The sequence below is a fragment of the Puntigrus tetrazona genome, chromosome 7 (assembly GCF_018831695.1).
Source record: "Puntigrus tetrazona isolate hp1 chromosome 7, ASM1883169v1, whole genome shotgun sequence".
NCBI classification, from domain to species: domain Eukaryota; kingdom Metazoa; phylum Chordata; class Actinopteri; order Cypriniformes; family Cyprinidae; genus Puntigrus; species Puntigrus tetrazona.
This window is the reverse complement of record NC_056705.1, coordinates 16084329-16112223: the sequence shown is the minus strand read 5'-3', so window position 1 is coordinate 16112223 and position 27895 is coordinate 16084329. Positions and strand designations below refer to the sequence as shown.

Genomic DNA, 27895 nt, shown 5'->3' with positions numbered 1-27895 from the left:
AATGCTAACTCACATTGTTGTAATATTTAGGCAGTTGTGAAATCAATATAAAAACCTTAGAAAAATCGAATTTACTAGAAAGAAGTGTCTTTATGCTCAGAACGCTGCATTTATTTAATCAAAAAATACTGTACAAATAGTAAAAAATATAGTATATGTGCGTTTGTGTGTAACATGGTAGTCTTTACTGTAACTTCATGATAAAAAATCGTGTCCTTGCCGAATAATTTAGAAAAATCTTTCAATAAATAAATAAATAAATCTTACTGATTCTTTTGTACAGTAGTGTATGTTAACGAATGAAAAACGAATCCTTTTTCATGCTGTTGTGACGCATGTGAACACCCTCAATCTTTTCCTCTGTGCAGCGCAGGTAATGCTGATCACGACACGAACTGAATCACTGGATGACACAAATGTCCTTCACACACACAGATACACACACACACACACACACACAGACAGAGATTTTCGTGCACATGCTGGGCCTGATGGTTAACAGGCTGCTCAGCTGACCTTTGTGCTTGCCCTTTTTCTCCTTCTTGGCGCTGCCAGTCTGAGGAGTGGAGGTAGGCGGCTTGGTTTTTTTAGTCGAGCGAGGGGCCTGAACCTCTGCTACAGCTTTAACTTCAACTTCTTCCTGTTCCGCTTCTTGTACTAAACAAGGAAGTGGAAGACGAGGCAGCAGGAGCAGAGAAGATAGTGTCGGAGAATACAAAAACAAAAGGAAAATAAAGAAAAGGGTTAAAGTGAATGAGGAGAAGAAATAGAGTTAGCAAAGACACAAAGCAGAAACAAAGCTTACGTTTTCAGCATACACACAGAAGACGACAACAAGCACAAAAAAACAAAAAAACAAAATATCCCACTGCTCCGCTACACCTCCGGATGCTATTTTAATTGAAGGGGATTCGATGGCTGTCAGAACAACTGCGAAATCAAAATTCTTTCCTTCTCACAGTCTTCTTTTAACTGTCCTTCAAGGCCATGAACTGCTGTGCTTTCTTAAACAACAGATCTGGGAGGACTCACGGAAGTGCATATCTTGTCATATCTTGTTTGATGCTTGTCGATAGCTATAGTACATCACTAACCCTGAAAAGGCATAAAGACATGAGCCTGTCAGACTGAGAGAAAGGTGATCAATGGTTTAGTTATAGAGAGAGACATTGGCACATTGCCTTGCTGTTTTTGAAAAGAGAGTGACGCAAAAGGAGTTAAACAATGAGTTTCGTTTTGTTATTCATGCTTTGAGAGAATCACAGGTGAGTAAAGGCTGCTCTCAATGAAACCCCTCAAAGGCTGACATTGTCATTTAAATTATAGGGCATAATCATTATCAAATCTTAAGTAAGATTTCATCATTAAAACACTTATGGAAGGCATTTTATTTATACATAGAGACTATGCACTCTAAAAAAATATATTTAAATACCTCACTTACATTTTTGTTATTGCAGAACATTAACTGCATGACAATATGCAGTCTTTTTTTATTTAATGAACACAAAATAAAATAATTATTTTCAACAAGACACCTAAAGTAAGTGTTCTAACGTTCCCTTATTCACTATGCTTTTGTTGACAAATGAACTCCCCCAAATTTTAAAATAGTAATACAAGTCATTGGTTCTTGAATGTCTAATGATCAAATATCATATTATATCATATTATGAAGCTTGTACATTAAGTTTTTTTTTGTGTGAATTTGTCAAGTCATGACACATGACTTATGCAAGGCTACTTTTAACAAGTTCTTGTGTGTGCTTTTTTTAAACAATTTGTTTTGTGTTCATCAAAACAGAGGAATGACATTTTTTGGTAAATAATTCCTAATGTTGTTACACAACCATCAGTATCTGTACACTGTCAAGTTGGATGACAAGAGCTCTTGTTAACATTTTAGGACACATAACAGACATGGGTAAACAACATTTCCATATGTAAAATTAGTGATTGTCATGCATAACATAATGTTAATATTTGTCACATGCCTAATAATAATAATCCTAAGTCTGTACTAGTAGGGCTGCCCTCGACTAATGATTTTCTAAGGTTTTTTTTTTTTTGATGGCCCACATTTTACAAGTACACTACCCAAAGAAAATAACAAAGCATCATGGAACATCTGTGTGTAATGAAGGAAGGAGGAAGTTTAATCAAAATGTAGAGCTCCTCAAAGAAAGGATGGCGCTGATAAAATGCTATAGTAAATGCTATAAACAAATTTTGTGTCAAAATATAGCACAGAGGAGACTTTATATGAATTCCTGTGTTTTACACTGTCTAACATGCTTAGTACAGTAGGGTGTTAATTGCCTTCTTACTTTTATGAGTTATGACTATATTTTAACACGTCTTCCTCTTAACATAAGCTCCTTTCAGATCTACGAAACCATGCCAGTGTTGATATGGACCGAGAAATTCTCACACAGCTCTCTGTTTTGCAGAGTCTCCTGAAGGCGAAGTTCAGGTGCATGGTTGATGACTATGAAGATGGAAGACTGAAAACAGATATTTAAATCGTTACTACTGACTGACACCCTACCTATCTGCCTGAGATCATACCGGTCTTCTTTCCTGCATTTATCTGTTTTACACACAGTAATGAACGTACCAAAAATGTATCCACCATGTTATGTTAAACTAATGAGATTCTGTTGTTTAAAAGCCTAGAGTCTTGCCTGCTCTGTTTCAGGAGGACCCCGGTGGCCGTTTGAAGTTGAGGTGAGCCCTGAAAAATGACTACAGTATGTGAAAAACAATCTAATCAAAGCACTACATTTATTGCACGTGTTGTTATTCAAGTGATTTTAATGCAAATATTAGTTTTTAAATTTGCTATGCTAATAAATTTAAGAGAAAAATAGTTTATTTCAGTTCGTGGCCAAAAAGCATTTGAGCAATTGTATGACAGTATTTAAAATTTTACTTATATGGTTTGCCTTGAAAATAAATATGAAAAGATGGTTAATGCTATTCTCCCCTCTTCACGGGGGCCATTCTCAAACCAGCCCATTACAACACCTAAGATTAAGGCTGTAGGGAAGATCATCCCATGCGGTGTTCACGTTGGAGGGACAGTTGATCACAGAGGAGAGCGAGGACATCTCAACAGCACTGGGACCCCTCCTGTGTTTATGTTCTGAAATGCAGTGTCCTAAAGCAGTGGTTCTCAACTCTACTCATGAGCTCTATGTGACTGACTGTGTCCCTACACAGAACATTCAATCACAAATTTACACTACTTCCTGTCTTGGTAAGTCAACATTGTCTATTTCTGGCCCTCTATCAGGTCTAGTTGTGGTTTCTATCATTTTTTTGTAAATCCTGATGGCCTTACAAAAAATGCTAATACGCTGTTGAAAGTAAAAGAAGGAAAGACACTGCCGTACTTTACAAGTGGTTGTGTGCTATTCTTTTTCAGTAGTTTAACTCAAAAAGTAGTCAAAATAGTTGAAACTTGATTACAGTGCATAAAAGATTACATAATTCAAGCTTTTATCATTACTTTGTAAAACAACAATTAATCCTAAAATTGTGATGCTGTATGTTTATTCCCTGGCTTGTAGACACATTTTATCGGCATCTGAAATAAATAATTTAAAAGGTTTTGAAAGTGGGATGTATTTTGTTTCTCGGTAAGCATTTAGTACAGGAATTTGATACTTTGAAGATGCAATTTGGTAAGAACTGGTTAGTTGTCATTCATCTTAAGTAAAAGCATCATTTAGAAGCATACTGGCTCATCTATGGTAGTCATTTATGGTATAACTAATGGTTCTGTGTAACACATGTTCACAAATGTGCTATTATGCTTCCCATTTTTAAGAATATGTGCTATGTAGTACAAAAAAAAGCAAGCCAACGTGCAATAAAGTGCAATAAATGGTATCTCTTATGGTTCTACATAGCACCATTTGACAAAGATGCTAGATAGCATTCAAATTCGTCCCCTATGATTACGAACCAAAAAAACGCTATATAGAACCTTTTTGTTTTTAGAGTGTAGTCATGAAGTGTGAGACAGTTGATTAAATATACTGAATGATTATTGTTTTAGAAAAATAAAACTATAGTGCAATTCCCATGCATTGTGTCTAATCCATACAAATGACCAAACCTGACAATTACACATTATTTAGCTTTCCTGACAAAATTATGACATTTTGATGAATTTAGTGTCATGTCATTCAATTATCATTTTATGCAATAACACTGCTTCGTGTAAATGCATTTAGCATATGTGCCTTTATGCAGCTAAATATTCTTTGCAAATGCACATGAGGTACAGTATATATGCCACTTCGTATCGTCAAATAGGGCTGATAAACACAAATGTACAAAGAGGAAATAGCATGCACGGTGTAATCAACTACAGCTACAATTCACTGCAGCTCATTCTGGATGAGCGCCAAAGGTGCTCTCTCATTGATGAGACAGCACAACACTGAAGGGAACAGGGTAAATTATTCATAATACTGTATACCGCTAGTATCAACAGACATTCCTCTCTTTCATAACACAACACAAGCCTGTTAGGAAAATAACAGTCCCACAGCACAGGTGTCAAATCATCAACATCAAATGAATGATGATTTATGGAAATGTTCTGGTTTCGGTACCAATTAAACTCTATTGACAGAATGTGTGGCAATGATAACTGAAAAAAAATGTAAGAACTATGTAAGAAAAATGTAAAAAACTATTCAAAAACTCCTACCAATTCTTCTAAACGTCTGACACAGACAGAACACTGTCAAAAGCATTGATATGTCATAAGCATTCAAAGACTATAAAACTAAAACTATTAAAAACCTGTTTGAGTAAAATAAATCTGATAAAGCTGTGACAATTTATTGAAATAAAAAAAATTGTTTAATTTGCAATCCATCAAGTATTAAAATGACTAAAACTGAAATAATTGAAGTTAGCAAAAACATTTAAAAAACTGATCATGTAAAATATTCAATAAGAAGCTAATTCAAAATATTAATATATTTTTCAAAAGTATTATATAAAGAATATGGTGCAAAGAGCTTTAAATTAACAAGGAATATGGGTAATTAACAAATAAAAATTGGACTGTGTCCAATGGTGTGACAGCAAAAATGTCAAAAAAACTAAATATGTAAAAAATATATCTTCATTCTCATAGCTACAAACAGCAGGAGAGAGCTTTATCTTTAATCATAGGAAACACTGATACATCAGCCAACCACATAAGAAGTCATTCAACACTATCATGTAGATTTATAACACACATATAAACACAAAACGTTATTGCCTGTGTTATTCTGCTATTTCATTGTGTACAGCTTAGCCATAATGCCAAACAGAAACATAGCATGGCAATTCAGCAAGAAAGGCTAAAAATAATGTTGGCCAAAATGAAGGCTTCTCATAGCTCAGAGGAAAGACCCCTGACACTAGCAAATGTTTTAATATAGATGATTGAGGTCGGCATTGACACTGTAGGAAGGGTTTATCTAACACTGAGCAGTCTGGGACAGAGATCAATAGAGTAACTCAAGCCAGTCCCGCTGGCAGTGTGAAGAATGGCAGCATTGTTTGCCGAACAATCAGCAAACAAGCATTTCCATTTTCAATCACCAGCCTTTGTGAGCCTCTCTGTTTGAGCAGCTTGGGTCGATATTGGCATGTCAGCATAATGACAGCTTGGAATAACGTCTCATGGCCTCGAGAGTGGACGTGACCCTTGAGTCTCTGTGGCATTATGGTTATTTGAAATATTAAGATATTATGTGGCTTTGAACTGTATTTTGTACCGTGATAGATGGTGCTGCTGTTGCCGCTGAGGTAGCTCTCTACAAGGGGAGCCTGTTCCTCCGACTGCCGGGTCCTGCGCACTCGAGACCGCCCGTCCAGATTAGACTGCACCATCAGGGGCTCCTGACGCTTCTTTTTCTGCTTCTGTTCCAATAATGCTCGCTACAAACACACATAAAAAGACACATGCATGCGATCTTTAGTGTGCAGCCAGTGTACATTACAGTACAGCATTTCAAAGCGGTTTTGAACAAATTTAGTGCTTAGTAGATACAGTATGAAATATGAAGAGAAAATCAGTGATTACACATAACCTCATCTGTTTTTTCTTTAATCCATGTATCTGACATGAAACCAATGGTAAAATAAAATGTGGAAACGAATATCTCTCACAAAATATATTTATGAGAGAATCTCACGAAAAAGCATCCCTGAGGCTCAACAAAAAAAGCTGTTAAAATTACTGCAGTATTACAGCATGAATTTTCACTATTGAAATGTTCTTCATTGTACACGGCACTGCTTCTGTATTTCTGTGCTTCTGCTTCAGCTTGTTTTCATAATTTGAAAAAAAAAAAACATAGCTAGAGATAAGGACAATATGCACTGCATGTTTCAACCCCAGGGATGCAGTTTCCTTTGTAATGTTTCTATATAAATAATGCAAATCTTCCAATATCAAAAACTTAACCACAGAAGGATCCTGCTGATGTGAAAGCATCTGGAGCATGTTTTGAAAACCTGAACTGATACACTAAAGAAATGTAATAATAATCATAATAATGTAATATTGTATAATGTAATTAATTTTACTTTGTATTACTCCTTATGTAAGTTATAATACAATAAAGACATAATGTGACACAAAAATCAAATAATGCTGTTATTTTGATCTTTTTACTCAACACTGAATATTATGTAGCACAGTTTTCAATACTGATAATGTTGCAGACCCACCCTGGAAATCAATTTAACATCTTTTTTGTAATGAAGAAAGACAGAGAGAGAGAGAGAAGAGATTGCCTTGAGTAAAGCGAACCTCGTCGTTGACTTTAAACAGAAGATAGCAATCAAATCCATGAAACTTTAACCCACAGCATTTCACATTAGGAAAATAAATGTATTAACATATACAAGCATTCAGTGACAACAAATGAACAGTTAAATAAACAAAGAAATAAATCTTATCCATGTTTTACACAACTCATATAGCAGACTGAATTCAGATAAGTAACACTAGTCAGCAATAACAGTATATGTTATATTTTATTTTTGTATGACAGTTGGTAAGTAACTTTAAAAACAGATCCATTAATAAGTACATTAAAAGTCATGTACAGTTAAGGCCTGTTCACATCAAGCATGATAACAATAAAGATATAGTTCTAAAAATCATTTTCAATATTAAAAAATAGCAGAGTCTACACCACAACTATAACGATAAAGGCACAGAACAATATTGTTGGAATAATAAAAAAAAAATTCCCAGCTGATGACGATACAAACACAAGCTTGAGAACTTAAAGCGATAAGATGCGTGAGTGCTTCACCGGTAAAGACACTAATATCGTTATGCTTGGTCTGAACGGGCCTTTAAATCATAAACATTACCCCTTCAAAGTCAGTGGAAAGTGTAAAACACAAGGGAACTGTTGTATAATTACTAACTATGTAGGTATCTAATTGAAAACATATTCATTGGAGAGTAAAGAATGTGAATTTGTCATTTTTCTTTACATTTGGCTATTTTACTAACCTTTTTTGTAATGACGAAAGTTTAGCAGTCCTCTTTGCTGATGGAAGACGTCTCATAGTCACCATTTACTCAGTATTTAGAAAATATTTGATTTTGATATCAAAGAATACCTAAGACGTGTCACTCTGAATGCAACGCTTAACATGGCCCGTCTTCTGAATAATTTAGCCAATCGCTAATTTATAAAGTCAGCACACCACTGCATCTGCTATTAAAAGTTCTGGTTGAAACAGTTGAAACAATCAGCATTCTGAGAAGTGCACCTAGAACCACCTGATCTCACCTGAGAAACCTTTTTATAAGCCTATCTGAGCAAAAGAAACAACAATTATTACACATTTGTTGTGAGATTTCGTTTGTGATTATATGGCATGAAATTTAACGGTAAGCTTAGTGAACAGTTTGGGAGAATTTGACGATTGCTACGTTTCTTGGCCTTGATCGTGGTAGTTCCCTTGTTCTCTATGGAGGGTCAGAGAGCGCTTGGATTTAATTAAACTAATCTTAACTTGCGTTCCGAACATGAACAAAGGTCATACGGGTTTAGTTTTTTCAGTTTTGGGTAAACCAACACTTTAATACTGGAGTGATGGCTGTTTAAATGTAGCTTTTCCATCACAGGAATACATTTCATAAAAAAACAAATATGAAGGTTACTTCAAATTGCAATCATATTTCCCGATTACTGTTCAAACTAATGCAGCTTCAGTGAAAATAAGAGATATAGCGTTCAAAAACCATGTTTATCTAAATAGGGCAACTAAATGGTGATCTGTCTCAACCACTCAGCTTCATGGCTCACAGAATTTCCATTCTATAATTTTCCCTTGAGAAATCTCTGAGGTCTAACTGACCCCAAGTAGTCTGACAAGTCAGTCTAAGACATTTGCTCTAACGAAGACATTCAACTCCTCACAAAGCAAAAAACGAACTTTAGGCACCGGTTCTGCTCTCCATCAATGAATAAGGTTCATCCATAACAAGAATAAGTAACAAAGTCAAAATGAGAAGACGAGCACTGAAATAATGTTTAAACCTTGGAAACGTTTGAGCTAGAACAACAGTGGAACAGAGTCACATAAAGGACCACTTGGAGTGCACGCACTGTGTCGATTCTTCATAAAACTTTTAGCGTCCTAGAGCTAAAACCAGCTACTGTAACGCGCCTTCCCTTCACACACGACTGCATGTTCATCCCAGCATGGGTTTCCCCACACAACGTTCTTCTCTCTTTCACAGCAACCCAACGTTATGTACAGCTATAGCCAAGAGTTCTGGGGAGATCCCTGTGCTGAAGTCTATTAAACATTAAAGGAATCCTTGAGCATGTAGTGGGCTTGAGACCAGGTCTGTCCAGTCAGGCAGAAAAACACCCTCCCCTGTGCTAGCTGGTCGGTGTGTAAATGGAAAATCCTTAAGTGAGAAAGGAACCTATTATCACGGATTATGCAAGCAGAAACACCCTATTAGCTGCTGTAGAAATCCATGTATTAAGCCTTTTTCTTAATTTCCATTAGGAATGGATCGACACTATTGATGAATCGATATTGACACTTTTTTGATGAGCCATTATCAGTTTTTTCCATTTGATCACAAAATACTATTAAATATTATAAAAACAATAAACGCTATTCAACTTCTAATGCTGAACTAGAAAAAAAACTATAGAAATAACTACAGAGAGAGGTTTGATAAACAAAAACACTGCATTAAAAAAAGTCAAGTCACTTTTTAATTTTTATGTGATCTCTGAATTGCGATCGCAATTGTGAAATGTGATCGCTGCTTACTGTTCAAACACGAGTTTGTTCACAAGTAGTGAAGGGTAGTGCTTGTTTGTTGTTTCTCCGATCACAAATTCAGACATGGAGATGGAGCAAATGCCTCATTTGTAATAGCTTTTATTGTTTTTGTGTCATAGCACCGAACACTGGGAGTAACTTGTCCGTTAGACACTTGCGATATTCGACCAATCACAAGGCACAATCAGAGTACACCACTCTTTTTTTAGAACAATGAGCTTTGCACAAACTGACCTACATACATACAACAACACAATGTGTTAAAATAATGCGTTTTTTGAAACTTAAACCGCATAAATGCATTGCATTACAGCAAATACACATAATAACACAAAATTCCTTTTAGCAACATCATATGAACCTTTTAGCGCACAGCAATACAAGATTGTTTTCATTAAGAAAAACTGACATGCACTGTACTTGATACACAGCATATGCAAACAAATCAAAATCAGAAGCAAATGAAGAGGTTGTGAATCGGAATGAAATAGATTTGTGCAATACACAGTGCTTTATTTAGAATATCATTAAGACAAAAGAGTTCAAATCCTATGATTTGACACACCCTGCAATTTAGATCGGCTCTAAAATTTGTCATCCTTACACAGAGAATGAATTTGTGTGTTTTTAATAATGCTTCATGTTCCAACAAGATTGCATCTCCCTCAGGGGCTTCTATACAAAGCTTGTTCTATTGGCGGCACCTTGTTGCTTGGGGAAACATGCCTTTGTGCAGCACGCACAGATCTCCATATTGATGTTCTAATAAAAAGTTGTTTATCTGCGAACACATTGCCTAAACACGTTCGTCGTCTGTGCTCTCCTCTGTTCTCAGAGCTGATGCTAAACAGCTCTGTCAAATGAGCCATAACATTTTCAGTATCGTCGAAACGGATCGCTCAGAATATGCTCTAATGCAGCACCTTAAAATTCATTGAAATACAGTGGTCAAAGAGTCCTGAGGCCAAATGGAGCACAAAGAGGCTGGCTAAGGTGATGCTCAACATTTTCAGACTCTGGCTCCTTCAAGGTTATTATGCAAAGCAGACAGGCAATAAACATGGTAATTTGGTTTCATGGTCTTGTGAAGAGTGTGGGAGGTTCATTAAAGAGCAGCCGAGCACTGTGGGCTAAACCTATTGGCTTGAGTCAAGATTTGGAGCAAATTATGCTGGTCTCCCTATCCAGCTGTAGAAACCACTGGTGTTTACAGCACAACAGCAGACAAAGAGATGCAAAGCACCCTCCAGGAGATATCCTCCAAACTCCCTCACTGTAGAGGCTTGCATTCCTAATGTTTGTAGCTCATTAAAATCCTATCCCCATCTACAGCCCACCTCTAGACATTTTGGACAGGTGAAGTCAGGAAGGTCTTTGACAGACTAAAAATTCTGAGCTGTCAGTTTTCTCAGAAAAAAAAATGCTTCACCAGTAAGGCAGATGCTCTTTCTGTCTGCTCTAACACCCTAAATCTGTCCCAGCTCTGTAGTTCTGATAGTTTGAGAATGCGTCACTGAATCTTTTTATATCTTTCTGAAATTTGAGAATAAACCAACCAAATCTGTATGAATAATAACCCTGACACCTTAATCCTGATACTGCTGGTTGCAAGTATTTCACTCTGGGTTCCCACTCTTTCATTAACAACAGACTTTCAACTACCATTTATTTTATATCAAGCACCTAACAAATCACACTCCAGCACATTACACTTAACATTTACATAAAACATTTATAAATAATAAATAATGTTTTGAATGTGTTGTTTTCCGAAATGTATACTGTTTTGAGACAGAAATTTATAATGAAATTCATTGATGTCAGTATTGATAATATTCAAATACAATTTCTAAAATACTGATAAAACATGCATTAAACTGATTTAAGCTGTAATGCTTGTATTTTGCCATTTTTAAAAGCTGTAATATCACTGTAAAGCCTGTTAAAATGTGCATGTCCTCTCAATAGAGATGTTACACAGAAATTCGTAAACCACTAAATATTGTAAATTCCATTTTTTACCTAGAGAAATGCAGGTGCTCAAACATACAGCTGCTCAAAATTTCAATATTGAAATAAATATTTTCAACCTTGTATACATTTACAAATTTGCAAACAAATATAAAAAATAAAATAATAATAATAATAATAATAATTAAAAGACTAAAAACAGGGCATTCTATTTGTTTTTAAACTGTAAACACTTTTCACTAAGATGTTTTTCTTATTTTCTTATTCTCCTTAGCTCCATGTTGCAGTAAGTTTTAGGAGTTCAGCTTTACCCAATCTCCTATCCTGAATAGTCTGTCTTGCAGAGATTGACTAAAAATGAGCTCATAACACTTACTGCCAGAATCATGCACAACCTATCTGTCTATAAAGCCTATAAAATTAGTCTTCATGCATTTCACACTTCAGCATGTTATACTTATTAAGTGAGGGTAATTTTTTTAGGATTTTTTACTCAAGCAAAGTCTTCTGGAGACTCCAGAAAGATAGCAGATCTGGAAAATTGGTATCACTATTTCCTTATGGTTTTACACCTAATTACATTACAGTCAGTGAACATGTCAGTGGTATCAGAATGTCAAGTCTGTGTCATTGTGTATGGATAATAGTAAAATGTTGTTAATATAACAGTGTACTCTAGATGGATATTCTGATGTGCAATATTTACAATATTTCATATTGTAATTATTGTAGGTTACACCTTAGTGTATGTGGAAGTTTGACTCCAAGAGACTGGAGAAGATTCACATTTAAGCTTTTACTGTTTGTACTGTAATTAATTGTCATTGCAATACAGAAAGGAAAAGACAGCACTGCATAGCACAAAGAAAAATGTGAACACTGCACAATCTTCTTAGAGAAAACTGGCTCTTATCTCATCACGAATAACCATATTCCTGTTTGCTTTCCAACTCCTCCACCACGCAGCCTTACTCTTCTTCTTCTCTCTGGCTGTTGACCCCGTCCAATTCCCTGTCTTTCCATTGTCAGACATTGTGACATTGTGTTGTGCTCTGGCTATATATATATATATATATATATATATATATATATATATATATATATATATATATATATATATATATATATATATACACATAGTACTTGCCAGTTTAATGAGATGCATCTTCATTAGAGAAAGTCAAGATTTACCTGGGAAATATTTACCAATTCAGGTCAGATTCTGATCTGAGAAATGTACCAAGCGTAATTAATTATTTAATTATTTTGTATTTAACATGCATCTTTTCTTCTCCACATGTTTTTGTCTAACCCTGCTGACCCAGTGAGCATTTCTCTGACCAATGGTCATGCCATAACTTTCCAATTACTGTATTGCATTAGTTTTAAATATTTCTCATGGGGATTTAATTATTTCTGACTTTTCAGTCTGAGTTAAATCTCTTTTTTGGCTCATTTCATCTCTAAAGAAAAACCTGCGTAATTATTCTGCAAATCTGAATTCTTCACCTGACGTTTTTGAATTCCAACCTTCACGGACAATAAAAACTGATTAAATACTAAAAAATAATAGTAGTTAAGATTGATGTGGTACTATTGGTAAAATGTGATAAAAAAATATGACAGAAATATCAATGTGCCTAATTATTATGCATGCACTAGAATGAAATAGTATTAGAATGTTCACACGTTGCATGAGTGAGCTGTAATGTACAGAAACTAAAGGACTGATGCATATAGCACACTTATCTGGAAACACTTCAGGTGTTTCAAAGTCTTCATCGGATTGATTAAATTATACAGGATTTCCAGGAGATGTGTGTATTGCATTCCTCCTGGAAAAAAGATGCCATGATGCCAAACTCGCAAAAAAAGGAAGCCGTTGTGTTTACAACTATGACGACGTGTGCCTCTTAGGATCAACTAAACGCTGGATTTTCAAAAGAATGTTTTTGTTTTGTTTTTTCGCGGCATAAAATCTTTAGAATACGTCTGTTGTTGTGCTGACATTTCCACACACCGAAATGTGATTTGGAATGTAACGAACTGTGAACGGTTGTTTGACATGTCAGTCAAACGGTCTCATGGGCAGGCCTTAGCCAATGAATGCTACCATGTATTTTTTCAGTTAGAATATTGGGCTCCATGAGACTAGGTTTCAAGTAAGTAAATATGTCTGAAATTCAAGTACTTTCAAGAAGGGTGTGAAACCTGTGAAGTTTTCAAGATTGATTTCCAATCATGCTGAATTATAAACTATACCTCATGTTATAAACAACAAACTAACGTGAGACATAGTTGAAGAAACTGCAGCTAAATAGGTTAACTAGTCCAGACAAAGCTTAATAATAACAATTAAGATAATTAATAATCAAGGATTTCTATGCTAGGCTTTCTAGGCTGTATGTTTTAATGGACTATTATTATTCAAACGAATCTGGTTATTAAAATACTTTCAACTTGAATGAACATTTTATGTCCGAGTGTTTATTTTATTTTCTTGTTAAATCGCTGTGTAGATGTACAATAATGAGCAGGATAATGTACAAACAGCCAGTCATTATTGCAAACTAAATCTCTTCAGGCTGTTTCGCACTGGCTGTGGTCAGGGTTTAATTAACAACTCTCTGTACATCATGCCTTATTATTATGCACATCAATGCCTTTTTATCTAAAAATTATTTAGGAAATTGGTGAAAAATGACTTGCCTGTGGCAAAGAATAACTCACAGATTAGCTAACATGCACTCCCCAAAACTTTGTGAGGGTTTCCAAGGAACCCATCTGTTGTTCTTAGAGTCTAATACAATAATAACAAAGGATTATCAACATACCCAATGAAAACCACAAGACTAATGAAGACCACAGAGGAACGAGTCTGGCTAACTGAAAGAATCAATCTTGGCATACGTTTTCAAAGCTATCTGGGGCAAGTCTACTGAAGTATCAGCTCATAACGTAAGGCAAAGGAACTGTCGGCATATGGAATCTTATCAAAGGCATTTTCTTAAAACTGTCTTGAGAATATGTCTCCGTGAAGTGACTCCTCAATGAATGGTTTCTCTCTCATTGTTCTGTTTCTGACTATTTTTTCTTTTGTTCATTCAGTTTGATTCATCCCACTTCCTTTGAGCAGAACCTTCTGTACGCAGTGCTGACAAGAAAACCAAAAAAAGACTCACCTGTCTGTCCAGCTTCTGTTGTCGCAGGTTCGTGCCCTCATCATCCAAGGTGCTGCAGGAGGACAAAACAAGATTAATGGGGAAACCTCACCACAAAGCCACAGCCAAAAAAGTGCCAACAGATACGTGATTCAAACTTAAGAGTTCCTTTTGTGTATACAAAGATAGTCCAGTGTTAAGAAAAGCATATAAAAAGGAAAATATAACCTATCAATGGTCTAACCAAAGGCGATTCTAACAGATGTAATTTCTTACAGTTAATGTCCTTCAATGAAAAGTCTTCAGTAATAATATCTCAGCTCATGTATTATTGAAAAACCAGCTGTAGTATTATCATATTAATAAATCAAAGGCGTCGCTCTCTATTTAATAGTCACTAAACCTGAAATATGCATATAAATAGCGCATATTTGCATCAGACCGTGCTGCTGTGTTGATCACGCCTATGAATCATTGTGCTCTTTCAGGTCCTGTGAGGAGGGAGGTCTTTGGTGAGGTATTTGTGTCTGCTTGTCCCTCCTCACTTTCTCTTTAATCAGTTATGACACATTCACTTCAAACCTCCTTATGCATTTCTGCAGCCTGTTATTGCGGAGCCGAAAGCTGTGTTAATTAAATGGCAATAGAGGGCTTCCTCTGTGGCTGTGGTGGGTCATGCGGAGAGAAGTGAGACAGATCAAGGGTGGTGTGGAAAATGATTTGTGCACTGGAATCTGTAAAGCACAACCAGACTGCTGCTTTTCACATTTGATAGGAACGCATTTTGCAGTTAATCAAAGTATAAGTTGAAAAGAAAGAACGCTGAAAAGAAAGACTATCAGAATTTTTTATAGATAGATAGAAAAAATTATTCATTGTCATTTAATAATTGCATTAAAAAGATGTACTGATGTTTGAATCAATGCCCCAGTCTTTTTACTTTTTTTATCTTGCAGCTCTAAAAAAAACTGGACGGAAAGACAGACATAGTTACAAAATATTTCTAACCAAACCAGTACCAACCAGCCTGGTCCAACACGGAAATCCATGTTGCTCTAAGCCTGTCTTTTCAGGAGGATTATGCTAGTGTCTCTTTCTCCCTCTCTTGCTCAGATGGATGTTCCAGTGCCTAGCTGCAAAGAACTCAGAATCTCTACTTTCCTATTTAGACCTGAGAAATCTCACTCTCTATGGACTGCCAACACTGACACTATTTTTATCACGCATGCACATGGGCACGAAGATACATGGCTGCGAATACACACTCATTCAGAAATACAGACACCTATTCGGCAACTCGCACACTTACTCAAACCTCAGGATACAGAAAAAGCAATGCTTATTTGCACGCAACTCCCTTCTAAAGCTAAAATATATAAATGCACACGCACAAAGCAAAGTGCCTGATGTCAGCAGTCAAGGGTGTCGGTTCCCATCAGATTGGCAGATAATGACATAAACAGAGTGCTTATAATGAGGGTCAACAAGGAATGAGAGGTAAATTGATATGTTCTGACAGCTGCCTGCATTGTGCGGTAGAATTTCTCTCCCTTACCATCAAGCTTCTGATGACAGTGACAATTCACTTTGTGTGTCTTAGTGTGTGTGTGTGTGTGTGTGTGTGTTTATGCATGTGGGTGTTTAACGGTATGCGTGTAGCGGAATCAGAAATAACTATTGCTGATCTGCATGCTGTAATTTTAACTGCAATTTTTCATTCATCAAAACAAAATAGAAAGCAAAAATGTCTAAATAATATTAAAATAGGATTTGCTCAAGAAGCAAAATTGCATTTGACAACAAACAATGACCGTTTTTAGAGACATATCTTAAATTAAGTTCACATTTCTTTTCTTTCTTTTATATTGCATGGAGGAAAAAAAGATGAGGGTAAATTTTAATAGAGTCCTTTTTTGTTGTAGTTCTTTATGCAGGACGGATGATTGCAAATACACTACTCTACTGCACAGATTAAGAATGAAGGTGTGTCACACTTTAGAGATAGCTTTAAAGAATTTCTAGAGTTATGCAAGTTATTTCTTAGTGCCACATCTTTCCCCATATTTCTTTTGCAGTTCTTTCTGCCTGCAATGAGCCTCTTGTTTTGATTCCGTCTTTCAAAGAAACTATCTGCTGCAATTCACTGAGTGCGTCACAAAACAACAACAGAAAAGCAGAAACTCTACATGGATCAAGGCTCTGGAAAATTGCCTCAAACTGTTTTTGAACAGTTTTTTTAGTGTATCCAAGGACGTTTTTGACAGTGCAAAAAAAAAAACTTGAAACTATTGATCAATTATGTAATGCAGTTTCCATTATTGAATAAAAAATAAGGTGATTGTAAATTTTTAAATCACATTGAATGTCATTGAATGTCATGACAAAAATGGCTCTAAACTCTAAAATCCAACAATTTAACTGATCAATGTGTTTATGTATGTGCACACTAGTGTGACACTGTTCAAATGGAAAACAGTCAATGGTACTTATCTTTCTATATTTGTGGATAACAAAGTCTTTAACCCCCTGTGCGTTGTCTGTGTGTGTGTGTGTATGTGTGTATGTCTGTGTTTGTCAATGTAGGGTCTGTGACCTACCAGAACACACTGGCTCTCTAATAAACTAGCCAAGGCTGTGAAATTAGTGTTTGTGATGCAGAAGGTCCAGCTGAGACAACCTCAGCTACACCAGCGTGATCTCTAAGCTCAATACATTTTTCATAGCAAGCCCCATCTGCAGGCGAGAAGATACAAAGGATAAAAAAAAAAAAGCCATAAAGGGCCTAACGGCACTGCTGACTGTGGGATACATGAGGGAAGGACACATTCACTGCCTGTGCTCACTGCTGTTTGTTTCCCTCGTCCTTTGGTACTGTAGCGTGTCAAACATAAGAATATTGCCTATCATGATGTAGGCGAAGATCCAGATCTTGCTGCAGTACCAGTCGGCCTGAAAGCAAGACACTTAATAACAAATCGCCCTACTGCTGCTTCTCTAATTATTGACCTACTTTCTTTTTTGGATGGATTTCACTGCCTGAATTTCACATATGAGTAATTCAACTGTTCAAACATAGCTCTTAGGTACAATATGCAAGACAAGGCAAATCCCTGCCCGATTCCTATCTAAATAAATTATAGCATTATAGGAAAATAACTGTCAAAATACTTTCAAGACCTTAGGAAACTCAAAGAACTTTCCAGAACAAAAAAAAGCTATTGCTTATAGATTGTCCAGCCAAGAACACTTTTGTTGCCAGTTATGTTTTTCTGTATATATACATATGAGAAATAGTATATTTAAGTTAACATGAAGTTAACACGTTAGCTGATTTTCACACCCTCGTCTCATTTCAGAGCTGTATGATTTTTAAATTTTTTGTGGAACACTGAACATGATGTTTGGACCCCAGTAAAAACATTGGATCGCATGGCACTGAAAATATTGGTCATACTTTACTTAAAGCCTTAAATGTATTATAATAGGGTTATCAAAGGGCATAATGCATTATAATTATTTATAAGAGTTGCAATACATTATGTCTTGTTGTAAATAATTATAGATGAATATAAAACAAATAGTGTGACAATGAATTGATAAGTGTTATAATATATTAACTGTGTTTACAATTATTTATAAGATTGTACAATGCATTATGAAGTGCATTACAATCAATAATTAAATCAAACTACTTTTATAATGCATAATACATAAAGGCTTAAAGTGAAGTGTTACATAAATATTCTGTTCTGCTCTGCCAAAAAAAAAAGATTCTTAGAGATTTCGACAGTAAGTTATTGAACAATTGCTTTCCTTTCAAAGCCACTACTGAATATAACAAACAAGTGAGAGATATCATTTATAATTTTAGTTTCTGCAGGTTTAGTTCAAACAAATGACTCATGTATGCCTCTCTTTCCATTACGGTTCCCTTGAGCTCCTCCAGTGCCAAAGCTCGTTAGATTTCTCAGATCCATTCAGGTCACAATCACAGACCTCACACACAGGAAACTGGGGTGTGGGAGAGGGCAGATCTTCACAATCAAAACACACTCCCATAGAGACAGTCTTAGACCCTCCAGGGTAGGTCGAGCGGTACCTTTAGCTCTTTGCAACAAGCGGCAAGTGCTCCCTGATGTAATCTTTCAAAGAAAGAGTGGAGGAAAGTGGGCTTGTAACTTATAGCAACCAAGAGCCAATGAGAGAGCAGAGGCAGTGAAGTCATGGCAATGAGGCTCCTCTGAGAGGCAGCAGCAGTCATGCCTTCAACAGCAAACATAAATCAAAAGCATGGCTATATTACTATTTACGCCTATAATCACTGATCATACCAGAATGCAAATTACAATTTCTTAAAAATATAAATACAACATACATGCAAAGCATGTAAGGAAATCTAAGCCCAGGTTATATTAGTGAAAAACTATTACTTGTCAAATTTAAGTTCACACATTTTTACCAAGAAAGAAAATCAGCATATTTATCATAAAATACAAATAAACATTCAAACAGTAGTTGTATCTGCAGTATGCGAGGCTCAACATTTAGATTTTAGTGGCTTTACAGAAATAAAAAATGAAATGAACAATGTTTGTAAAAAACTAAATGCATATTTTCCTTTTCAAAAGTTAGGGGCATAAAAAATGAATACTTCTACAAGGCTACATTAATGTAATACAAAACATCAGTAAAGGAGAAAGAGAAACAGAAAAAAAAAATGTCCCATGGTTTCCACAAAAATATTAAGCAAAACAGCTTTAATGATTCCTGAAATAAACAAATAATTCAGAAGAATTTTAGAGTAGCTGCTGTTCGGTTTTTGCCATCCCAGCAATAAGCTATAAACTTTTTAAAATATATTAAAATATATATTTATTTGAATCAAATTTGTAGAATATCTTTTTAATTGAAAATGCAGCAGTATTTGTATGATCAGATAAATCAAAATAAGTGTATTTCAAAAACAGTCACTAATTAATCCAACGATATTAACAAAATCTTTCAAATTGACTTCTAAAAGTTATTAAAGCTTAAAAAAAATTCGAACACGATCAATGTACGCAAGGTACTGTGACAATGCAGCAGTGACAGTTTATTCAACCGGCTCTGGTAGGGCCACCTTTATTGCTGAGCCCTGTAATAAATTTTATGTCAGACCATCTGATATAAACAAAACCTCAGCGGCAACTACGCAACCGGACGATCGCAAAGCTAGCTCCGAGCGCTCAACCGGCAGCACGAGAAACGCGAGTACAGACAAGGACAAGAGAATCACCTTTATCACCTTTTGCAGCCCTGTCCACAAGCCACTCGTTATCCGTTCATCGTCCTCTTTCAAACACACAAGATCACTCTCTCACCGACAAACAGATGTACCTGTAAGGGATCCAGTCAGACGAGTGTTTGGAGCTCATGTCTGTGTGTGCTAAAGGGGTTCAGAGCGCAGGGGGAAGGGTAGCGACGGCAGAGTAGGACAGCAGCAGCGATGCCAACAACAGAGCCCATGCAGCCCGACCATCCCCTGCACTTCTCTCTCCGCTATCTACAGATCTACAGTCTCTTCCATTCACACAGCTCCTTCCTGCAGTCCGCAGCGGATCCTTTTCATCGCGAGCCGGACTCAGCTGCCTCGCTGTGACTCCAGTTCCCTCGACATGAGCGCTTTTCTCTCTGTTTGTTCGCAGTCCCTCGTGCTTTATTGTTTCGTTCACCTTCACTGTGTGTCTCTCATCATCGTCTTATACGCCGCTCTGTGTACCGTGGCTCTGGATCGCTGTGCCCTGTACCGACTGCCTCCTTCCCTCCCTTTTCTCTCTCTCTCTTTCCCTCGCTCGCTCTCTCTCTCTTTCAGACCACTGTCATTATAACCTTACACACAGCCCTAAGAAGGGGAGAACATATAAGAGTGAATCCCTTTTGTCTAGCTGCTTTGATGTTTGTCGCGATGCTCCGTTGGTACATCAACACACACACACACACACACACACACACGCAGATGCACACGAGGCTCTGAAAAGCGGGAGCCTCAAATGCGTTTTCTGAGCCATGATTTATTCATCCTTTCATTCAGCACTGGGCTCATTAACATGGGACAGAGCAGCGCAGTTGTAATTGTCTTTGATTTAACATGCTGAATCCAAACTCAGCACACCATTTTGTCTTTGTTTATTGGCTTTCCGCTTTTTTCTTTGGTCCCCCTGGTACTTCACTCAGCTAAATGAGGATCTGACTTCATATACATATTTTAATATCAGCATTATCACACCGCCTTCATTAGCCGCCGACGAGAACAAAGGTAAATGAACTCCTCAACGTTGCGGATGCTGTATTTTATGCTAAATTCGTATTCAGAATTCAAAAACAACGCATGACTTCTGCTGCAGTTTGCAAGCAATGCTTATGCTCGTTTCAAACAAAAACGATACAGTGGTGTCTCTAATGTAAATGAAAAACAATGTTCTTCAGCCTGCGTGGTTTTAAATGATTTGTCCTGTAAGCTGTTGTGTTTCTCTGTAATATTCTCATGCAGCCTGAAGCGTATTCTGTTTTACTGTATATCAGCTTCTTCATCTCTCCTCTGGACTCACTCGTTTTTCTTAGTGTCACACTTAGTCATGTTGATTTAGTGCATGGCTCAGGCACACACTCTTCCCTGACCGGTAAAATGAACTTGACACTTTGTGTGTGCGCTGTTTTTACCAGCTATACCATGTAAATCTTAATACAAGTTAAATCAGCAAGAAAAACCTGTAAAAGACAGCATATTACATTCTTAGCACACAACAAACCTTATACAGTAGCACATTTGAGTAACATCCTGCTTATTCTATACAAGAACAGCCCGTTTAGTCAGAAAGAATCTTATGAATAATCTTATGAAAGAGTCTTATGAATATATATTATATCATTCATTAACTCTTTTCCCACCGTTGGCGAGATATCTCACAAATTAGGTTACAACGCTTGCCAGCCTAAGATGAGTTTTTACGCAATCCCTGTTCCAGGTGTTTTTACGGTAAGGAAAGCTCTAGCGCGTGTACTTAATGAGTTATGTGAATTCCCAGGTCTACCGGGCACCATGAAATGACGACCGTCATAAACGGAGGGATCAGAGACAATGTAGATCATAATGTAGATCATATATGTATATCATGCATGTATATCAGGTTTGGACCATTTTGAATCTGATTGGGACAAAATAGGCTAGTCAGTGACGGAGATGCTTTTACAGACACAGAAATATATCTAGTCATGTCATGGATAGATTGATAATCCGGCAATATGAATATGAATATGTATGTATGAGAGTGTGTGCGTGACCCATATATAAAGAGTATGTGTGTATATATAGCTATATATGTATGTAGCCTAAATGTGTGTGTGTGTGTGTCTGTTTGTTCTGTTTACTGAATCCAATCTCAATTATTCATATAATTATTTACAGGTGAAAGAATATGATATATAAATGTATTTTGCTTGAAAATGCACTACTTTGATAAAAATGCAATCTTCTCAGTTTTTTGTCCAAAATGTTTTATTTCTGATGAAACCTTTCTGCATTAAGTGATGATAAAACAAACACATAAAGCCAGACTATATATGCACTAAATACTATATATACAGTTTTGCTTGCTAATTTACTTGCTGGTAAATGGCTCAAACGTATTTCAAGAAAGCTGAATATCTTTCAAGAGTTTTAATGACGCAAACCTGTCAAACTATGTGTACACTCTACAAAAACTATACAAAAAAAGTATACAATACAATTATACAATTATTTCATGCTAAGTATAATACCAATACATTTACATATTTATGTACTTTATTAAAATACCATGCAATCGTACTTTTGGTATACTACTCTAGCAGTATTATTCAATCATACAATCCATCAATAGAAACAGTGACATTTAAATCTATCTTAAGCGTAACTCTTGAGCAATATATCAGTAAATTATAACAGATTAACAGATTTAAATTATACTTAGTATGAAATAAATGTATTTGAAATCTATTTATTTTTTATAGCGCTTTCATACATATATACATAAATAAATAAATGATTTATAAAACATTTTATGCCGACTGAACATTAAAAACATAAATAAAGCCTAAATTATGGTGTCAGTTTAGAGCTGTATATAGCAAACTACCGTACCTAAGCATGTGATAGATCAAAATGTTGCAATTCAGCATGTCAGAGAGAGAGCGAGAGAGAAATAGAGAGAATCTGTGGTGTCAGTTTCAATCTTTCTTGTGCGGTTTACTTCTCGTAGGAGCTCTGACCGCACGCAGAAACAACGATTTCCCAAAGGCAGCTTTGTATTCCCTTTTATCAGAGAGAGAGAGACCCTCAACGCTTACACAAATATATCTCATTACAAACTCAAATGAGGAACTCAGATCATAGCAATTATTTGTATTTATCGTGAGAGCATTTTAAAATATGACTCTGAAAGGAGGAAAGCCACTGCTGGTTTTGCTTCCAGACAAAAGGACTGAAGTCAAAGATCAGACAGACGTCTGACCTGCTTTCATCCGGTGCTCAAAAAAAGAAACCGATACTATCACGTCCTATTCGGTGGCCAAAACCGTTCGTCGGAGATCTGCGAACTGTCCCTGCAGGGGGCCGAGGTCAACATTCGTCCTAGCAGCGGTCAAAAAACAGCAAACATGGTGGGATGTTGCTGGATCATACGCACTCCGCTACGCTCCAGCAGAGGGAGAGCAGGTGGAAAAGCAGCATGGCTGGTAAATATTTGATGGTGCTGTAAACCGTTTGAAGTCACACTATACTGAGCTCATCGCCTGGGCAGATCCATTAGTGAAACCTATGGCCACCGTGCCTAAAATGATGTAGCCCACCATCAAACTGTGCTAACAGCACGTGCACGACTTTAACTTGATTGGCCAAGTCCCAAAAAGAGTCAATACAGTGTAACACTGGCACAAATGCTAAGTAGATATTGGATGTTTTGATGCACTGTAGCGCTTCAGTGCTGTGACAGGGGGTCTCTGTGTAGCATGGGGCTAGCTAGCGTTGCCAAGGCCGGCATGCGGGCAGCTGCAGAGCCAGAGTATGAAGAGCTTTGTTAATAATGCAGAGACTCCATCAGCCATGCAGGACACGAGGTGCCAACGGTCGCTGATGAATGAACATAAATCCACACTGCTTTGTGTGTGTGTGAGTGTGTGTGTGTGTGTGTGTGTGTGTAAGATCTTTCTTTCATATTCTGATCAAATTACACTGTCATTGACAAGTATGTGTACGTTAATTTAACTATATTAAATGGCAAAAAATAAAAATATAAATCACAATTCACCTCTTCTGCCCAACGTAAAAAAACATATATACTCAGTTTAATGCTCATATACATATTAGACTACATAGTAAAAATACCCTGCAATTGTATTTTTTGTATAATAAACTGGCATACATGCCCCCTGTTTCACAGACAAGGCTTAAACTGGTCCCAACTAGTCTCAACTGTAAATATCTTTGTCTGACATGTCATAAAATCTGTCAGTGTTATTGTTCCATGTCAAGATGCACACATGTAACGTTTTCTTCTAAGGCATTTTTATAAAAGCTGCTTAAATATCTTAATATCTTAACTAAAGCCTAGTCCTGGCTTGAATTATGCCCCGTCTGTGAAACTGGGCCTTAAAGACTGCTAAACTGGAACAACTCATGTAGTACTTAACGCACTTTATTAGTGCAGAAGTAGTACAACAAAAAATATATTAAACAGTTGCAAGTATAAATGTATTAAACAGTATCAAAAAAATGTATTTTCAAAATATATATCTTTTTTACTTTTTTGTATTACAGTTACAGAATAGATTTTAAGAGCTTGATTTTTAAGGCAGAGTTTAAAATTTACATAAATATTGCTTTTAAACTGCTGTAGAAATCATAAAATCTGTATTATTACAGAAAAATAAGTACAATTAAATTAAATAATAATTTGGGTCAGGCAGTTTCTTAAAAAAAGATTTGGCTTGTATAAATCAAAAGATGATTTGATGCGATTTTCCCAAATGTGCTTCTACTAGCAAAATAACTCCTTGGCCTTATAGACCAATGATGGCTATTGTGCAGAAGGACAGAAGACGTATAGGAGACATAGGGAGGAGAAGTGTCTCTCATGCTCATCTTGAGTGCTTGTGAAGTGACTTGTGAAGGCAGCATCTGATGACACAACCTGACGTCCTCTTTGATTACATTATATATTCCTGTTTCTGCTCTCTATTCTGAACCAATCGCAAAGTTTCCATTTTAATTAGGGCATCAATTGATGTTCCAGTCATTCCAAGCCTGCTTTTTAATGAGCCCAAAGACGCATGTTCACAAAATCACAATAAAATCAAAGGAAATCACCACAAAAGGAAGCTTAAACTCCATAATATTCTTCAAGGCTTTCTGTCTCCTCTTTTTATGTCAATAGCTCAGAGATTCAGGCAAAAACTAGAACACAGAAGCACAAGCGATTTCAAGCCCATCAGTTCTAATTTAAAACAATCCCGACGACCTCTTCATTAAAAACCAGTGAGACGGCACCGCTTCTCAATGAGATAGAGACCTTTTGTGATAATGGCCACAATTGTGAAGATAAATATTTACTGAGATCTAATTGAGATTGCATTAGCAGTGGCTGGAAATCCCAGATGGGCAGCTGGGCAGTTTGTAGAGGAGGGTCTGTACAAACAGAGGAGTCTTTATTTCAATCCGAGGAGTAAATCTTCATGTGGTGAAGAAGAGAAAGAGAGGGGGAACGGCAAAGAGGAAGTACCAGAAATGTTGGCTGATGGTCTGCATCGATTCCCAATGACGGAAATAACAGCTCATGCCTGAACAAACCCATCTATAGGGTGACATTTAGATCTCATTCACAGATTACTCACCATAAAAGAGACAGACACAGGAGGTGTGAGGGAAGAAAAATACAGAACACTTAAAAGGACAGACAGTCTTTCACTCCAATTGTTCTGCACCCTATCTGGTCTAAATAACTAATTCATGCTTAGCACGACTGCATTAGCTTGTTCTGATAGAAGTGTAACTGCACCATCTAGCAGCAAAAAAAAATAATAACCTCCTTCTGCATTAATGACTATTTAAAAATACCAATGTCTTCTGCTTTTTTGCATGGAACATTGAAATATTTAATTATAATATAGCCTAGTAGATAGTCCAAGTCCAATCTCAAATTCCTTTTGTCAACAATTTTTTATACGCTATAGTTGCGCATTACAAAGCCTTCTGCAGTTCATTTAATAAAAAATGTATTATTTAAAGGAATTTCAAGTTTAAAAGAAAATATGAGGTTTTGCTTAAATCAAAATCTTAAATATTGTATCTTTAATAACATTTATTATTAAAATTAATAACAGCCACGCCGCTGTCATTGAATTGAATGAGAATGCTATCAGACACTTCAAACAGAATGAAATCTTTTAACTTAAGAGAGAAATATCTTTAAAAGAAACATCACTAAATGAATAGTTCAGCCAAAACCAGAACTTCTGTCCTCATTTACTCACCCTCAAGTAGTTCACAAAGGAAGATAAACATGGTCGTTTTGGGTCACCACTCACTTCCACAGTATCTTTGGGGTTTTTTTCCTACTATGGAAGTTAAATGTGTTTTCATTTAGGGTTTAATTATTCCTTAAGTCTTCCGGACAGTAAGAAAAGATTAATTTAACTTTTGTTATTAGGCTTCTTAACTTTGTTTTTACTTTCTTTCCAACACATTGTCAGATATTTATAGAGCAATTTAGTACCAAAATCAATTTAAAACATCCTTCATCTGGACTACTGCATTAAACATATGTGATGTGCACAATATAGTTATTTTTTTCAACACTGCATTATTTTCTGTCAGACTGGAGATAATTCAGCAAGAGGTCTACATTAGATTTCCTAATGAGGTCAAGACTTTATCCCAAATCACCTGCTCCCTCATTCAATTCATTTAGTGGAGCAGAGCTTCAGGTTAATATGCCAAGATTAGAAACACGTTTCAGCTCTAGAGAGAGCAATGGCATGGCTAATAAGCCAGAGATGTTCCTTGGGGAGTATGAACAGAATATACTGCATTTAAAAGATTCATGTAAATTCTGTAATCATTCACTCACAGTCATGAGGTTCCAAACCTGTATGATCTTCCAATAAACGCACCTTCCACTTTCTCTTACATCTCATTTTCTTTAACACGCAAAAGCAAAACTGAGCCCAAGATGGAACAAACATTGAAAAGTTACAATTTCAGCAGCCATTAGGGTCATAAGGTTATTCAGAAATAATTCTAATATCCATGAGGTTGAGGTTGAGAGTTTTCATTTGTGGTTGAACTAACCTGTTAAGAAACGTCTAACATCTGCCAACACATGTTTGCTCTATCTTTGATCTCTCTGTATAGATCTCTCTGTACAGCAACAGTGCACAATTACCTAGAAACACAACGTTCTGAATGTTGGAAAGGGTCACTGATACCCAAACCAGTAGTTTGTTCTGAGCTAACCGAGCTTCAAAAAAGGTCAATGAGATTTCAGGTGAAGACCCAATAAAATGGGGTCTAAAGCAGTGCCAGGATCCTCCGAGGCAAGTAACATGAAAATTCACAAACCCAAATATTTCAGTGCAGTAGTTCAGACAATGGGAAGAGAGGCACACGGGTGGCTGGGACCTCAGGGTTAATGACTACGCACAAGCACTCGTCCCAGTTCTGCAACAGAACTTACGTAACATGTATGAATGAGTGTTTGCGCTTGAAGGAAATATGATGCCGTGAACTCTCATCGCCAGATATCCATTCATGCTAATGAGGGGTGATGCAGTAGAGGGGCGTCTCACGTCTGTGTGCTATAAGCACACACACAATAAGATGCTTCTTTTGGATAAAATGAGATTAATATGACAGGAAATGGAGATTTTGCCTTAATTGTTTTTCAACTAAATGCCAAATGTTCTCTGGAATATTGTTCAATGTGAGTAACATTTCTCATCAGAATTTTTAATATGCAATAACAATATGTTCTATACAATCCACATGAATACTGTTTCTCATCTCATTATCTCATTTGCGTTTTTTTTTTTCTTTAGTATCTTCATTAAAAACATACTAGACAAAGCTGACACTGAAACATAACCAAGAACTTAAGTCTCCTGAGGCATGAATGAGCAATTTCTGGGCAATAAAATGTTCCTCTGGTTACAACAGAGTAGTAGTCTGACAGTCAATTTATTTTAGTCAAAGCTACCATCCCATTTCTGCTAGCTAAATAAGTCCATCAAAAGTGTAACATTACTTGTTTTTTTTTTTCTCTTCTACCGGTGTCCAGAACGCTCAGCATTTTAAATGAAAGTTTATTTCCATTTCATCAAAGGAGAAGCGTAACACACACCAGCTG

At 36.4% G+C, this 27895-nt stretch overlaps 1 protein-coding gene and 1 long non-coding RNA gene across 5 annotated transcripts in view; one reads left to right on the top strand and one right to left on the bottom strand.

Moving 5' to 3' along the window:
• tub (TUB bipartite transcription factor) overlaps positions 1–27895 on the bottom strand; it is a 61350-nt gene that overhangs the window by 12580 nt on the left and 20875 nt on the right. For 2 of the 4 annotated variants that reach the window (XM_043245224.1, XM_043245227.1), the window contains exons 2-4: positions 14502–14553; positions 5790–5952; positions 517–657 (exon numbers count right to left, since the gene is read on the bottom strand). In XM_043245224.1, coding sequence (XP_043101159.1) covers positions 517–657; positions 5790–5952; positions 14502–14553 — 356 coding nt within the window. Of the gene's footprint in view, positions 1–516; positions 658–5789; positions 5953–14501; positions 14554–19755; positions 20417–27895 lie in introns of those variants that run through there. The other 2 variants (XM_043245225.1, XM_043245226.1) reach the window with 2 other exon arrangements.
• LOC122349251 lies at positions 672–3613 on the top strand. The gene is made up of 3 exons (XR_006251434.1): positions 672–1265; positions 2451–2727; positions 3015–3613. It is a non-coding gene; the product is annotated as an uncharacterized LOC122349251 (long non-coding RNA).